This window comes from Lampris incognitus, chromosome 2, assembly GCF_029633865.1.
Source record: "Lampris incognitus isolate fLamInc1 chromosome 2, fLamInc1.hap2, whole genome shotgun sequence".
NCBI classification, from domain to species: Eukaryota; Metazoa; Chordata; class Actinopteri; order Lampriformes; family Lampridae; genus Lampris; species Lampris incognitus.
This window is the reverse complement of record NC_079212.1, coordinates 142,167,586-142,182,679: the sequence shown is the minus strand read 5'-3', so window position 1 is coordinate 142,182,679 and position 15,094 is coordinate 142,167,586. Positions and strand designations below refer to the sequence as shown.

Here is a 15,094-nt window from a genome sequence, read left to right as displayed (position 1 = left end):
AGTATAGATTATGACGAATTGATGACTTAATTGATTATGGCTAATGACTATTGCAAACTGTTCTCTTCTCAAACATGTCTTCTCTCTCTCTCTCTGAATGATGTCTTCTCCATCTTCTCCATGTGAGTCTCTCTTGCATGCATGTGCAGTCGGTTCTCCTCCCAGGTCTCCATGGTGATGGTGGTCGCCATTTGGATGCTGCCTGCCCTTCCTCTCCTCACCTAAGTTTTTCTTAGTACATGATGATGCTGGTCGCGTGGCCTGGGTCCTGGACTGCTCCGTTGGCACGTGGACACTGCTTGGCATCCTGTGCATCCTGTTCTTCATAAATGTTGTGTCCATTATAATTCTGTTATCCTCTTCCAGTGTTGTATTGTGTAAATTGCGTGAACACAACATCCACTGCACGCTGTCCATCTTGGGAGAGAGATCCCTCCTCTGGTGCTCTCCCTGAGGTTTCTTCCTAGTGTTCCTCCCTGTTAAAGGGGTTTTTCCTTATCCAATGAGAGGGTCTAAGGACATGATGTTGTGTTGCTGTTAAGCCCACTGAGGCAAATTTGTAATTTGTGATATTGGGCTATACACACAACATTGATTTGATTTGATTTGATTTAGTCTATAACAGTGTTTCTCAACCGGGGGTCCGCGGACCCCTAGTGGTCCGTGGTGTAATTGCAAGGGGTCAGTGAAAATAAAATATCTTTAAAAAAAAGATCCTATGACATTTATAGAAATAGGATTATTTTACTCAAATGTGACTGAGGCCTTTATCTACCTAAACTATAAAGGGTAACAGGACTTTTTTCTCTAATTACATCTGTTTCACAAGTGTAATTTATTGTATTTTAATAAGAGATCTCGCTCCCGTTTGCATTGTTAAAAGTTACTGCATAAAAATTCTGTGTTGTTACATATATCTGAAAGTTACTGAATACATATTCTGTTGTTACATATATCTGAAAGTTACTGAATACATATTCTGTTTCGTTACATATATCTGAAAGTTACTGAATACATATTCTGTTTCGTTACATATATCTGAAAGTTACTGAATACATATTCTGTTTTGTTACATATATCTGAAAGTTACTGAATACATATTCTGTTTTGTTACATATATCTGAAAGTTACTGAATACATATTCTGTTTTGTTACATATATCTGAAAGGTACTGAATACATATTCTGTTTTGTTACATATATCTGAAAGTTACTGAATACATATTCTGTTTTGTTACATATATCTGAAAGTTACTGAATACATATTCTGTTTTGTTACATATATCTGAAAGTTACTGAATACATATTCTGTTTTGTTACATATATCTGAAAGTTACTGAATACATATTCTGTTTTGTTACATATATCTGAAAGTTACTGAATACATCTTCTGTTTTGTTACATATATCTGAAAGTTACTGCATAAGAATTCTGTTTTGTTAACTATATCTAAGTTACAACTGAAAGCTCTTATTTTTGCCCCAAAGAGTGAATAAATGCTATAATGCAATTCAAAATGCAGTTTCTACTGTTTCTATCAAATTGCAACCCCCCCCCCCACTAAGATCAGGTGGAGGGGTCCTCAGGGCAGATCAAAAATACGCAGGGGGTCCAGGACCCCAGAAAGGTTGAGAACCACTGGTCTATAAGTACAGGGCGCAGACACTGTGCGGACGGACCGCACCTCTTCAGAGTCCAGTCGCACCGACGCATGCCCAAAAAGCATACGTTTCCCCACAATCTTTGCGCGTGGTTTTCCTTTTCCGCCGGAAGTTGGGGTGTGAACAACATGGCGCTGCCCGCGGATGAGGAAGAAGAGCTGCCGCGTTGCCGCCTCGCGGAGGAGGTGTGCTGGACCGCTCCACGGAGGGCGGGGTGGAGAGCGGGGGAGTTCGGCGTGTCGGTGAGGGGTACGAGAAGCATGGCTGAGGAAAAACGCCGTCTCCCTACTGTTTAAAAGTTGGAAAGCCACGAAGAAGAAACTAAACGTTTCCGGCGCCGCACGAAATGCGCGTCGATGTGAAACCGTTTCATGCCGAGCCGTGTTTTGTGTGACACCGGTGCGCGCGCGGTCACAGATATTGAGCTTCGCGCGGACATGGGCGTGAGACACGTGGTCCGCTGTTGCGTCATTTTAGTCCGCGCGGACCCCAGGTGAGTACTCCGCTGAGGTGATTACGGTCAAGAGTATGAATTGGCCCTAAGTTGTTGCTGGAAGTGGTGTTGTTCGGCCAGTAGGGGGCAGTCTTCCATCCGGTCCTGATAAACAAATCCCAGTGCCCCCAGTGCAGCGACGGATCTCATGGCACTTATGACATACAGTAGGGGGGTCCCCGGTGTCTTCCCAACCTGGCTGTCTCCACCTGCCCCCCCCCCCGTAGTTGGCTCAATGATTCCTCCCTCCCCACCTCAAGCTGATGTGTGTGGTGGGGGTTCTGGTGCAAAATGGCTGCCGTGCATCCCCCAGGTGGTGCTACACATCGGTGGAGGTCGAGGTGAGCCCCCTCCCCTCCCTCCACTGTGAAGCGGCGGGTGTGCAGATGAAGTGCTTTATGAATGTAATGCATCGTGATGTGTTGACTCAAGGCCCTGGGTGCACAGAGCTGCGGCTGGTGACCACGTCTGAGTGGGTGGTGCTTTGATGCAATTTTAAAACATTCCACAAAGTCAAGTTACTCAACGTTTCAAGGAAGGCACATGTGCGATACTCGTAATCTCTGAAGCGCTCCAAAGATTATGTTCACCGGTTGGTGTTTTGATTCATTCCCGTTTGTGAAAGCACAACTGTTCCTGTTCCCCTCCTACAAATTCCGTACAACTGTTGTGACCGCTGTTGTTTCACTGTTTCATTTGTTTTACAAAAGCACCTGTAGTCCGTTTACCCCATCTTTAATTACTGTGATAAAAAAAAAAACTTTATTAATCCCCCTTGGGGAAATTCTTCCTCTGCAGTTAACCCATCCTAGCTGTGTCGCTAGCAGCAGTGGGCAGCCGCCGTGCAGCACCCGGGGGACCAACTCCAGTTCGTCTCGCCATGCCCCGGTCAGGGGTATTAACCCTAACACGCATGGTGGGGGAAACCCGGAGCACCCGGAGAAAACCCACCACAGACACGGGGAGAACACATGCAACCTCCACACGGAGGACGACCTGGGATGTCCCCCAAGGTTGGACAACCCCGGGGCTCGAACCCAGGGCCTTCTTGCTGTGAGGCAGCGGTGCTAACCACTGGGCCACCGTGCCGCCACGTAATGTGTGTGTGTATGTGTGTGTGTTTATATATATATGAGAGTCGTTTTATCGATGAGCTTGTTCATTCGAGCCGTGTCCTTCTCGACACATGGGACAAGAGGCAGACGAAACCAGACGCGTACATCAAAATGTTGGATAATACAGTTTATTCTCATCGATACAGTTGTGCAGAAACGGAGATGGATCCAGGCTGACTTTGTCTCCACGGAGATCCGTCTCCTTCTCAGCCCATGATCTGAAAATCGAGGACAAAGAAAATATGATGATTTCCTTCCAGGAATGGAATATTTAAAAAAAGAGGTGTCCGATCGAGTCGACCCCGCAACACCCACAAAGTGGCGTCCGGCGACGAGTGCTCATGCTTTCGATTTAGCTCTCCTGGAGCCATTAAAATGTTGTTGTTGTTTTCTGATGTGTTGGACGTGTGTGTGTGATACTGACTCCGTTCATCCAGCTGATGTAGGCGGAGACGCGGGTGAAGACAGTCGGCTTCCTGTAGGCGTTGCAACCAGAGGAAGACACGAAGCTGGTGACGCCGTGGACGACCCACTTGCCGTTGACTTTGCAGTTGAGGGGGCCGCCGGAGTCACCCTGGAGTCAGAGACGGACGCCGCAGCGCCGGCGAAAGTCAGCATCCAACATTTACAACGGGTGACTTCATCTCTGAACTACATGCTGCGGTGCCCTGGTCTTCTTTGAGGGTTAGTTTCAGATGTACAGATTAACTGTGGTGTTTCTATGCAGAACGGCTTTACAACGGTGTCTTATGGGACAAGTGAATGGGAGTGGTAAACGTGTCCTTTAAAGAACAGCGCCCCCCCCCCCCCCAGTGTCTCAGTCAGACTGTACCCATGACTGTCCATTATCTAACAGTGCGTTTACATGCACGGTTAAGTCGAGTATCACATGCACTTGTTCGTGGCGTTAATGTCTATTATTATTATTGTCTGCCACCGGAAACATCACCCTGATAGTAGCTAACAGCTTACAGACATATTTTAGTGTTTCTGACCTCATTAATGGCTCATTCATGCCCCCGCTGGTCTGGCTAGGTGACCCCACGTTGGCCCTCATTCATCAGAATATTCTATCTGACAGCAGAGGATCACTCTCTGGCTTCGCAACTGGGACGTACTGGGCGGCATTCAACTTCAGATTTACCTTGTCGGGCTGGTGTGAGGTTGATTTGACTACTTAAAGGTCCCTTTGTCCCCTTTCTGTTCTGCTTTGCATTCCCAACACCCTTCCTGCTGTCTGATTAGAAAATGCTAAGAGATTAAGGGGGGCACCACTTTAATCCCATTCAGGGTCAGGATGGGCTGTTGCCTGTAAGCCTTCATTAGACAGCGAGACACCCTGGACAGCTCATTAGTCAGTCTATCACAAGGCCCTCATGTAAATTCACATCCATGGGCGAGTATGGAGTCCAGATTTCCCCCGAAAGTGCAAGTTTTGATAGGGGGGGGGGGGGAACCCAGCTGGACATAGCACATGGAAACTCTGCACTGAGGGGCCGGGATTAAGTCCAGGAGCCACACTCAGGCATCCACACGGCTCTTCTCTTTCTGTTAAATGATGTAATCATGTGGTCAGTTGTCAGTATGAAAAATAAAAAAATTCAAAGAAAAGGAGACGGGGTCTGATGGGGACCACCGTCCACTTCTAAAAACCACAACAGCTTTTCAAACCGTTGCCAAAAGTCCACATATTCTTAACCACGAAAGACATTCTTACGCCAAGTGTATTAAAACCATCTGAGAGCTCAGAAAATAAAACGTGGCTCTGGTCTCACGGTTCAGTAGTAGTGCGATTAGACTTCCTTTTGCTTATGTTGGAACACAGCGGAAGTAGGCTCATGTCCTGTGTACGCACGTCTTTTTGGGGCACGGGAAGATGGCGGTGCGAATTCACGTTTGCAGCGGCCTCACCCAGTACCGTCCACGCAGCCTTTGTCCACGTCGGCCAAAAAGCCGGGGGGTAACACAGGGATTTGAACCAGCAATCCCCGTGTTGGTAGGCAACGGAATAGACCGCTACGCTACCCGGATGCCCTGAGATTCACTGTTTTGGCCGCAGATGCTTCACTGGTTAACAACCATTCAAATGTGGGGGGAAGTAAACACTTAAACCAACGTGTAGCCTAAAAACGTCACAGCTGGAAGACGTTCTTGTCCCAGTCAGATTCACAGCGTTTGCTTGGATTTGATTGCGGCGTGCGGGTTCGGGTTCATCCAAGTACTCGTGTGTTGCTCTCTCGACCCTTTATGCTGACTATCTTCACCGTCCAATGCAGTGTGTGAATTACACAGAGTCATTCAGACGGGGGGGGGGGGGGTCCTCTTTCTGCCATTTGAAATCATCTCCAACACACAATCATCAGAAACTCAAACACCAACATATGCTTCACTTCAGTTTTAGAGTCTCAGTTCACAATGCACTTCTGCTTCTTCAAGGGGCTCAAAGGTCACTCGGGGGTGTTTATCGCTCCCAGCCTCCCTATGATTACACCTTGCTCCTATGTGAATAATGCCAGAATCGGTATATAAACACTAGTCTCACATAGCCAGACCTCCACCTCCTCAGGCTGACAGAGGTCAGGAGGAATTCATGCAAATAAGTTGGTTTGGAAAGGACGGAGACGCAGTTTGGCTGCTGTCATACTTTCAACCAACACAGTTACACCAGGGGGAGCTAAGGACGGATCCTAGTACTGGTGCTCACTCATGTACTGCCCTGCCAACAACAGTGACTTCTTCCATACGGGGGAAAATTTGCAGCCATAGTGTCAAATGTTGGCTCGGACAAGACAGCAACTACTGAAACTCCCATTTAAAGCTTGAAGGTGTTTGCCACATTTGCGTCGAGTCTTTCCATATTAGCAGGAAGAATAAACGTCTGTTTCAAGGTAGAGCTGGGAGTCTGAAGCCATCTGTTAGCATTGTTAGCGTAGCCAAGACAGCAGAAGGAAACTTGTTTACACCAGAAAAGGAGAGCTATCCAGAGGTGGCTGTTTTCACTCATAGCCAATTGACTGGTTGCCTGAGGAGTGCTGTGATGTAGTTGTCCCTCTTTTTTTACAAGCTTTTCTGCAGACCCTCCATGAGCGTATGTGCTTAATGACACAGAGAGGTCTGGCTGTGCAAAATTATATAAAATCACATGTTCGTAAAAGGAGACAATTTCCATATTGGCCTCACCTGGCACCCAGAGTCGTTTCCGCCTCCGGCACAGACCATGGAGTCTTTGACAGTGCTACCCCACCATCCAGAGCTGGAGCAGGTCTTGTGGTCAACCACGGGCAGGTAGGCCTGTTTCAGCTGGGAGGACAGCTGGCCGCCGGCTGTGGTCGACAGAGGAACAACGGGAAAAAGCGATGGTTAGATCACAGGGCATCATCTCAGACCTCTGAATAAGCCTTTCAGATAGACACGTTCATTTAAAGCTGCAGTCTTGGGGATTGTTACTGACACTTGTGGTGATGTTGGCAACTGTGTCAGTGTTTGACAACGTCATATACCAGGGATCACCGATGATACAGTTGTGCTTCTTTAGTGAGGCTAAATGTTCATTTAGGGATGCTGAGTCCCATGAGACACCCCCCCCCCCATAATTCACACCCTACATACCAGAGATCCATTTAAAATGAGTTAGTCACCCGTGCTGTTGTGTCAGCAGCTTCCCCACTGCCAAGGAGAAAAACATGGTTGAACCGGAGTTTTACTTATTGGAGTTGCACTCTCTGTTGGCAGAAGTATTTGTCTGTGTCCTGGTCTTCCATATCTGCTTATTAGCCATAGCAACTTCACTTCCTCTTGAAACATGCTGCTACCTGTCTTATTCTTCTGCGTTATGTAGCTCGGCCGAAGACAAAGGAAAAATGCTACGGGCTACGTCATTTCTCCCCGACACGTCCTACCAGACGGTAACCACTGAAGCGAGCGACTACTAAGAATTCATGATTTGCTTGGTGTCGATGCAGTTGCCCACTGGGGACTGGGGTTCGCGCCCCGGTCTCGTCAGATCCGACTATGGCCGGACTCGATGAAGCAGCAATCATTGGCAACGCTGTCTTCGGGAGGGGGGCGGAGTCGGCTTGTGTTCGTCACGTGAATGCGTCTCTGTGTGTGTCGGAAAAACAGTGGTTCGGCTTGGATTCGCCTTGTCACGAAAGTGGGGAGGCGCTTTCCTTCGAGACTGCCGGCCGGAGAGATGCAGTTGGCGAACGCATGCAATACGAGGGTGGGTGTTTGAATTAAAATAGGGATCAATTGGCCACTAAATTGGGGGGAAAAAGGGAAAAATCAGAAATAAATTTATAAAAAAAAAAAAGAATTCATGATTGCATATTCATAGACTAAGCAGTTTTATGAAAGATGACGGTGACAAAGGCTAGAAAGGACATTTGTTTGCGTGTACATCTTCAGGACTGTTGCTTTAAATACTCAGCCTGTGGCTAGAACTTAAAGCGGCAGTAGACAACTTTTTTTGCTTTAACTTATCCATTCATCCATCCATTATCCGAGCCGCTTAGAATAGAATAGAATAGAATACACTTTATTTGTCATTTGTACAAACGTACAATGAAATTCACTCTCTGCGTTTAACCCATCCTAGCTGTGTAGCTAGAAGCAGTGGGCAGCCGCCGTGCAGCACCCGGGGAATGGGTTACCTTTGGTTTACCCTTTCCAGGTACTGACAGCTGGGTAGACTGTGCCCGGGGTTTTGAATTCAGAGTTTCCTTCTCCTAGCTTTTGCCTAAACAGGCATCAACCCACAAGGCAGTGGGCGGATTTGAAATCAGAATTCTCTTCTCCTATCCCAATGTGTTGACTGGACTGGGCACCATGGGAAGTACCATACAGGCATGCAAGAGGGCCAGATCTATCAGTAGGGACATTGTCCTTAGCCAAAGGGCCCTTGCTGAGGTAAGGTGCTACCCCTCTACAGCCTGCGGTTGCAGTTTAGCGTCTTACCCAGGCTTATTCCAATTGGGGTCACGGGCGACCTATCCCAGCAGTCATTGGGCGGAAGGCGGGGGAGACACCCTGGACAGGCCACCAGACCATCACAGAGCCGACACACACACATTCACACCTAGGGACAATTTAGTACGGCCGATTCACCTGACCTACGTGTCTTTGGACTGTGGGAGGAAACCGGAGCACCCGGAGGAAACCCACGTAGACACGGGGAGAACATGCAAACTCCACACAGAGGACGACCCGGGACGACCCCCAAGGTTAGACAACCCTGGGGTTTGAACCCAGGACCTTCCTACTGTGAGGCGACCGCGCTATCCACTGCGCCACCGTGCCGCCCCTCAACCAGTCAACTTAAGGGTCCGACCCGCTTTAACTCATCATTATGAAATAAATGTTGATTGCCCAGTGTAATGGCTATAGAATGACACCATCGGCGTTTGGATTGGTTCCCTATAAGCCGCGCTTTCAGGGTTATAGGGAACCAACTTTTGTCTGCCACGGGAAAACGAAGGCCCGATTTACGGCACAAAAGAAGAGCGTCAACTATTGCGCAACCAAAACAGGAAGAAGATAGTGCTTTTGTTTTCCCCGGTAGCCATCAGAAGCTATCCCTAGTCACGGAAATGGCGGATGGTGGAACAACCGAAGTGACAGTGGAGACTACCCCGCAAGAGAAAAAAAAACCCGTTGACTGAGGAGGCAAAGAAGGTGAAGAGGGAGACGATGGAAACAGAGGTAAAACAAAACAAGAGTGAACCTCGGACAGGCATTCACTCGATGGAAAGAGCCCCAGTGTCGTATCGAACCCTGTGTAATCTTTAAGTGCCGCTGAGTGGTACTAATTATCATTGACTGGTTCAAAGTACATGATGTAGGTTTGTGCTTGTTTTTTCAAACAAAAAAATGCGTAATTACATTTTTTCGGGAAAAGCAATACTTTGATAAGCATAATTATACAATTCCAGTGGATGGGTTATTTTCATTGACTTGTTTGTTTCAGTGGATAAAATTACCTATTGTACCTTTAATGTAAATCTCTTAACGCTTGTCTAGCCGAGCCACGTGATGCCTATTGCATGTTTACATGTCCTGGAAGAAGAACCCCTCTTCTGGTGCTCTTTTTGAAGTTTCTCCCATTGTTTTCTTCTGATAAATTTTTCTTTTTTCCTTGTGAAGTTTTTCCCCATCTGAATCGAGGGTCTAAGGATACGGAGAGTCCAACGTTGCACAGTGATGTGACTGTAAAGTCTTCTGGGACCAAACTGTGATCTAGGGTTACATAAATGAATTTGGCTCGACTTGACTGAAGGGGATAAACTCACTGGCGGTGCGTCCCCATCCGGTGATGTAGCAGAAGTTGTTGTGGGGCAGGACCTGGCCGGAGGGGGGCAGAGAGCCCAGCTGGACGTAGGAGTTGAGGGTGGCATCAGAGGACAGACGCAGCAGGGCGATGTCCCACCTATGGACACAGCAAGCATTCCCACAAGCCTCGGTAACTTTTTTTTGGAGTAACTTTTTTTTCCCCTTACATACCAACTGCCCTGATACTCAGTTTAAACCTGTTATCAAGGAGTCGACTGTTGTCCAGTTAGTATACCTCAGTGATCTGTTCAGGTGTATTTTCTCAGACTTTGTCCAGCTAAACATTTTCATCTATGATTGGCCATCAGTTTTCCAGTTTGTCTCACAATAATTGTGGATTCAAGAAATCTGATAAAGCAGCGCTATTGTAAAGCGACTTGTTAGTGTTGGAAAGCATTAGAAAGTGTTAGAAAAGCGCTATATAAGTTTGATTTATTATTATTATTGAATCAGTTCTTTATTAAATAAGCACGAGTTATAAATACAGAGATAAGTTATTTCGGAAATGTACAAGGACGTGTAGAAATATTACGTAGTTTCTCTTAACTTTAAAGAAGAAATGTCGACATGTCTATATACTACATTAGAATATTTCAGGGTTAACCTCGTGTTATTTCTGTAAGTATGGATGTAGACTATGAACTGTAATTACATTATACATTTAATTAATGATACATTTTCATACGATGTAAGTAATTAACAATTAACATTTATTAATTAATTACCAATTTTATTTATAATTTATTTATAAATGTTTAAATATAAATTTAATATTCTAAATATAATTTTAAATAAATAGTAAGTAATTAATTATTAATTAATTAATTAACGTGATTAGCCGAAAGTAGTAGTAGTAGTACTAATAGTAGTAGTAAGTAATTAACAATTATGTTATTTTGAAACTAATGCATTTTGCACTACATCAATGCTTTTATTCCTTTGAATAAGTTAAAATAGTTTAGTTCCTTTGTAAAATACGTCTTTTTTAACAAAAACTACATTTTTATGTTACTCAAATGTTTCAATTTGTAATGTAATTAAACATCTTTCTGTTCTGTTCTCGGTTTGCACATAGAAGTGTGTTTCAGTAAAATTCTCCATCTGATCAACTACCAGCCCGCCAGCTATTCCATTCTGTCCTAGCACACAGTCCTGCACGTGGGTATCTACTCCCGTAGAATTCCTCCACCCGATTCCTTATTACACACCCGCCAGCGACGTTGTTGGAGTTCCATCTGGGGTGGACGTAGACGCGGTTGACGCTCATGTACTGCTCTTTGCCTTCATTGGTTTTGATGTTGTGGTCTCCAAGAACAACACGCCAAGTCCTGGACCTGTGGAGACAAAGACCAAGAAACACCAAACGTCTGAGGCCAAGTGGTCATGGGTAAACCCCTGCAGCCGATGGGTACCCCGCCTGGCAGGTTTTGCTGTGATAAGCGGTTTACTCTGGTGGTGAATAGACAAAGTGTTGTGAGTGACACCACGTTACATCCAAGCCTGGGATGGATCTGAAGGCAACGCAGCACTGGCTGGTCTTCTCAAGCCAACAAGACTCACCCAAGTCTGAATAAAAGAACGCCAGAAGCCGTGTGCGTCGATTGCGGATTGTACCTTTAACTCCTTGAGCAGCTATACCATTTGTCTGGCACCTATGTGTTTGTTATGTGTGCGTGTGTATTGTCTGCTCTCTGTTTTGTCTGGTAACTGGACTCAAAACCCCTAAAAGTAGAACGATGATGATAAAAATAACACCGAGTCAACTGAGGGGTTCTTCCGAGAAATCGTCTCTCAACACAAAAATCAAAACGTAAATATACATTTCAATTTAATTTAACCCCCCCCCCAATAAGAAATGTTTACTTCTTTTGGGGAGGCTCAAAGGTCATTCATGGGTGGTTCCCCCTCCAGGACCCCCCCCCCCATCACTCACACCCTGATTGTAGACTGGTGTCGTTTCACAGAGGAACGTGTTTATGTACGGATCTTGAGGACTAACACCATTCACATTCAAGTCAGGTCACGTTTTATTGATCGCTGGTTTGAATCCCCATGTTACCCCCGGCTTGGTTGGGCGTCCCTACAGACGCAATTGGCCGTGTCTGCGGGTGGGAAGTTGGATGTGGGTATGTTCCTGATCAATGCACTAGCGCCTCCTCTGGTCGGTCGGGGCGCCTGTTCAGGGGGGAGGGGGAACTGGGGGGAATAGCGTGATCCTCCCACGCGCTACGTCCCCCTGGTGAAACTCCTCACTGTCAGGTGAAAAGAAGCGGCTGGCGACTCCACATGTATGGGAGGAGGCATGTGGTAGTCTGCAGCCCTCCCCAGATTGGCAGAGGGGGAGGGGGTGGCGCAGCAACCAGGACGGCTCGGAAGAGTGGGGTAATTGGCCAAGTACAATTGGGGGGGGGGGGCAAAAAAAAGGGAAAAAATGTTTTATTGATCGCCGATACATTTTCAAATTTAGTCCAAGGAACTTGACTTGGTGGGATGTTCATATATATTGAGATAAAAATCCACACCTGTACCAGTTTTCAGCTGTCTATCTTGTGGTGGTTGTGCGTGTGCGTGTCTGTCCTCCATATCCTTCAAGAGGAGGGCCCTCTGCCAGGACTGAAGAAATGCATCATTTGTGTACGTGTGTTACCCTCACCTGTCCACGCAGTGAGCAGCAGTCATCACCCATCCTCTCCTGATCAGGGTGCCTCCGCAGGTGTGGTAGAAGGAGCTGCCAGACTTGTACTGGAGAGAAATCTGAGGAGAGGAAAAACACCAGCGGAGGGCATCACTTCCCCGGCCTTTTGGCTAAAATCAAGTGTGGTATCATCACGGACGTGACACATGAACTGACAAGCTCATCATCAGTAACAGGGTTGCTTCCAAGCATAGTGACCAAGCACAGACAAATACACCGAGGGTGCCAGACAGTCACCACAACTGCAACATAATACATCTGAACAAGTCTGACAGTCTTCAAATCATGCAGAAATATCTCATCATCCCATTTCTCGGTTTATTCATCGTGACTCAAGATCATGATTTATCTTGTTTCAAGAAATCTTACCCAGTAGAAATATTTTAATGCACTGGCAGAATATTTTTTTTTATAGTCTTGGGGATTTTCTGGCCTGAATATGCAAACTTCTGTCTCAGTTTTTGACATGGCATTTTTGCAATGCGGAGGTTTCAGACCGTCGGTGCAAAATTGTCCTGAAGGGAAATGTGAGGGAAATAAATAAATACATAAATTCATCTTCAGCCGCTTCTCCGGGGTCGGGTCGCGGTGGCAGCAAGCTAAGTAGGGCACTCCAGACGTCCCTCTCCCCAGCAACGCCCTCCAGCTCCTCCTGGGGGATCCAAAGGCGTTCCCAGGCCAGATTGGACATGTAGTCCCTCCAGTGAGTTCTGGGTCTACCCCGGGGTCTCCTCCCAGTTGGCTGTGCCCGGTAAACCTCCAAAGGAAGGTGCCCAGGAGGCATCCTAATCAGATACCCGAACCACCTCAACTGGCTCCTTTCGACATGAAGGAGCAGTGGCTCTACTCCGAGCTCCCTCCGGATGTCCGAGCTCCTCATCCTATCTCTAAGGCTGAGCCCAGACACCCTACGGAAGAAACTAATTTCAGCCGCTGGTATCCGCGATCCCACCCTTTTGGTCACCCAAAGCTCATGACCATAGGTGAGGGTTGGGATGAAGGTTGACTGGTAAATTGAGAGCTTTGCCTTCCGGCTCAGCTCCCTCTTCACCACAACGGTCCAGTACAACGTCCGCATTACTGCTGATGCTGCACCAATCCGAGGAAAATGTTGAACTTTATGGTAATGCCACATGAACACGAATTTACTGGCCATTCATGACAAGTTACAAGGCGAATAGATGTGCCTCAACTACATTGAGTGGTAGCTTTATGAGTAAAGGGGCTTTTCTGTATCCCTAGTTTGCCATTGTAATGTTCGATAAAATATACATCAAACTGTTTGGGATAGACTCACAAATCTCATGCAAGGTGAATACTGAAGGTCCTGCGGTGTAACAGAACCATGGTAAAGATAGCGCCACGTTCAATGTTCACCTTATATTCAACTTTAACAGATAATTACTGTTTATCCCTGCAACACCAAGAAATGAAAATACTTGTGTTTGGTAAAATGTGATTCAGGAATTTGTCCCACACAGTTTTTGATGTAGATTATATTTAACAGCATATTATAATGACAAGGAAAAGCCTCTATTTTACTCAGATTACTCGGTAATTTCCACTCATCCTAGTTGAATTGCATCTATTTTAGTCATAAATTACTCGGTTATTTCCGTGTCAGGAATGGCCTGTATATTAAAGGGTTACCCAACGGGACATACCTGCCAGGGCCAGGAGTTGGGGTTGGCCACCTCACCGCCCACCACTCTCTCCCCCATGCTGTCCTCCAGGTACCGGGGCTGGGGCTCCAGCTCGGCCAGCGCTGTGTGGAGGGAGAGACAAATAACATATCAGAGTTCAAAATGTCACGCAGTCCCTCTCTGTTCAGTCTTCCCTGCTGAGACTGGAGAATGAGTGCGGGGACGGGAAGAAAGCCGAAGTTCTCACCCAGGGCTGCGAGAGAGGTCAATAGAAGAAACCTGAGCATGGTTGCAGTCCGTCCAAGATTTCTGCAGCGGTGAGCACTCTCACTACTCTTTTATACCGCTGGGAGTCCTTCGTCTGGTAAAGGGGCCATGTGTACGTATCACTGGCTCTGAAGCAGCAGATGCCCACCTGCGTCTTTCTCACCGCTATCGGGGGACTGCAGACACATTTATAAAGTTAGCTGACTCAGACATTCCTATCTTTACCATTTGCATGAGTTACTCACCATTACTTGATATGTTGCAAAAGCTTTTGTCAACTTGAAGTCAATTTAAATGGACAATGCAGCACATGTTTAGTATAGTGCAGAACAACATTCTAATGTAAATAAATGTACCTCTTAAGTGTGGGACTGCAAATTACAACCTACCAATATCACTAAACATGTTCAGCATGCTAACAAATTATTCATATTTTCACTCAGTGCACACATGAATGCCCATGTCTACCTTTACTTGTACCTCATTGCATTATATAAGTTTGCCAGAAAATAAAGCAATAGATTCTTAAAGTGGACAATGAAATAAGAGAAATTAGAGGTGGGGAAAGTGTCTTGATACATGCTCAATAATCCAGGTAAAGAAAACTTGTGACCAGATGAGCTGATTCAACTTTCTGAGACAGAAAGAAAGGCAAACGTATGCACCAAAACCAAACAGTACTTTCCGTTGCATTTAATAAATCTGCCAGAGCAACTTATATTTATACCCAAAACGTTGTAGACAGTACTTCTCTGCTGGAGTAAATGGGAATGTGGGACTATGGAACCTGAACAGGAATCAACATTGCGCAAGAGCTGAGAAGTGAGGCCCGAGTTTTCCAGTTGGGGTATGTCGTTAAAAAAAAAAAAGTGGTGGAAGTGATGGTGTTTTTTC

General features: G+C 46.2%; 1 protein-coding gene and 1 pseudogene across 1 annotated transcript; both read right to left on the bottom strand.

The window, feature by feature from the left end:
• Positions 1–1,712, bottom strand: part of LOC130132787 (elastase-1-like) — a 22,609-nt pseudogene extending 20,897 nt beyond the window's left edge.
• A 1,669-nt stretch (positions 1,713–3,381) lies between these two features.
• On the bottom strand, positions 3,382–14,238 carry LOC130106641 (elastase-1-like). Its single transcript, XM_056272823.1, has 8 exons — positions 14,181–14,238; positions 13,955–14,055; positions 12,249–12,349; positions 10,804–10,929; positions 9,556–9,692; positions 6,449–6,591; positions 3,693–3,842; positions 3,382–3,486 (listed from the first exon to the last, which is right to left on the bottom strand). The coding sequence occupies exons 1-8, from the start codon at positions 14,218–14,220 to the stop codon at positions 3,475–3,477; spliced, it is 810 nt and encodes a 269-aa protein (XP_056128798.1). The 5' UTR covers positions 14,221–14,238; the 3' UTR covers positions 3,382–3,474.
• Between the last annotated feature and the right edge of the window lie 856 nt (positions 14,239–15,094).

Coding starts and splice junctions, on each gene's coding strand:
- LOC130106641 (XM_056272823.1), bottom strand. CDS start 14,220: ATGCTCAGGTTTCTTCTATTGACCTCTCTCGCAGCCCTGG. Junction 14,056..14,180: donor GACCTCTCTCGCAGCCCTGG/GTGAGAACTTCG, acceptor CCCTCCACACAG/CGCTGGCCGAGCTGGAGCCC. Junction 10,930..12,248: donor GCTGCTCACTGCGTGGACAG/GTGAGGGTAACA, acceptor TTGTCTCCACAG/GTCCAGGACTTGGCGTGTTG.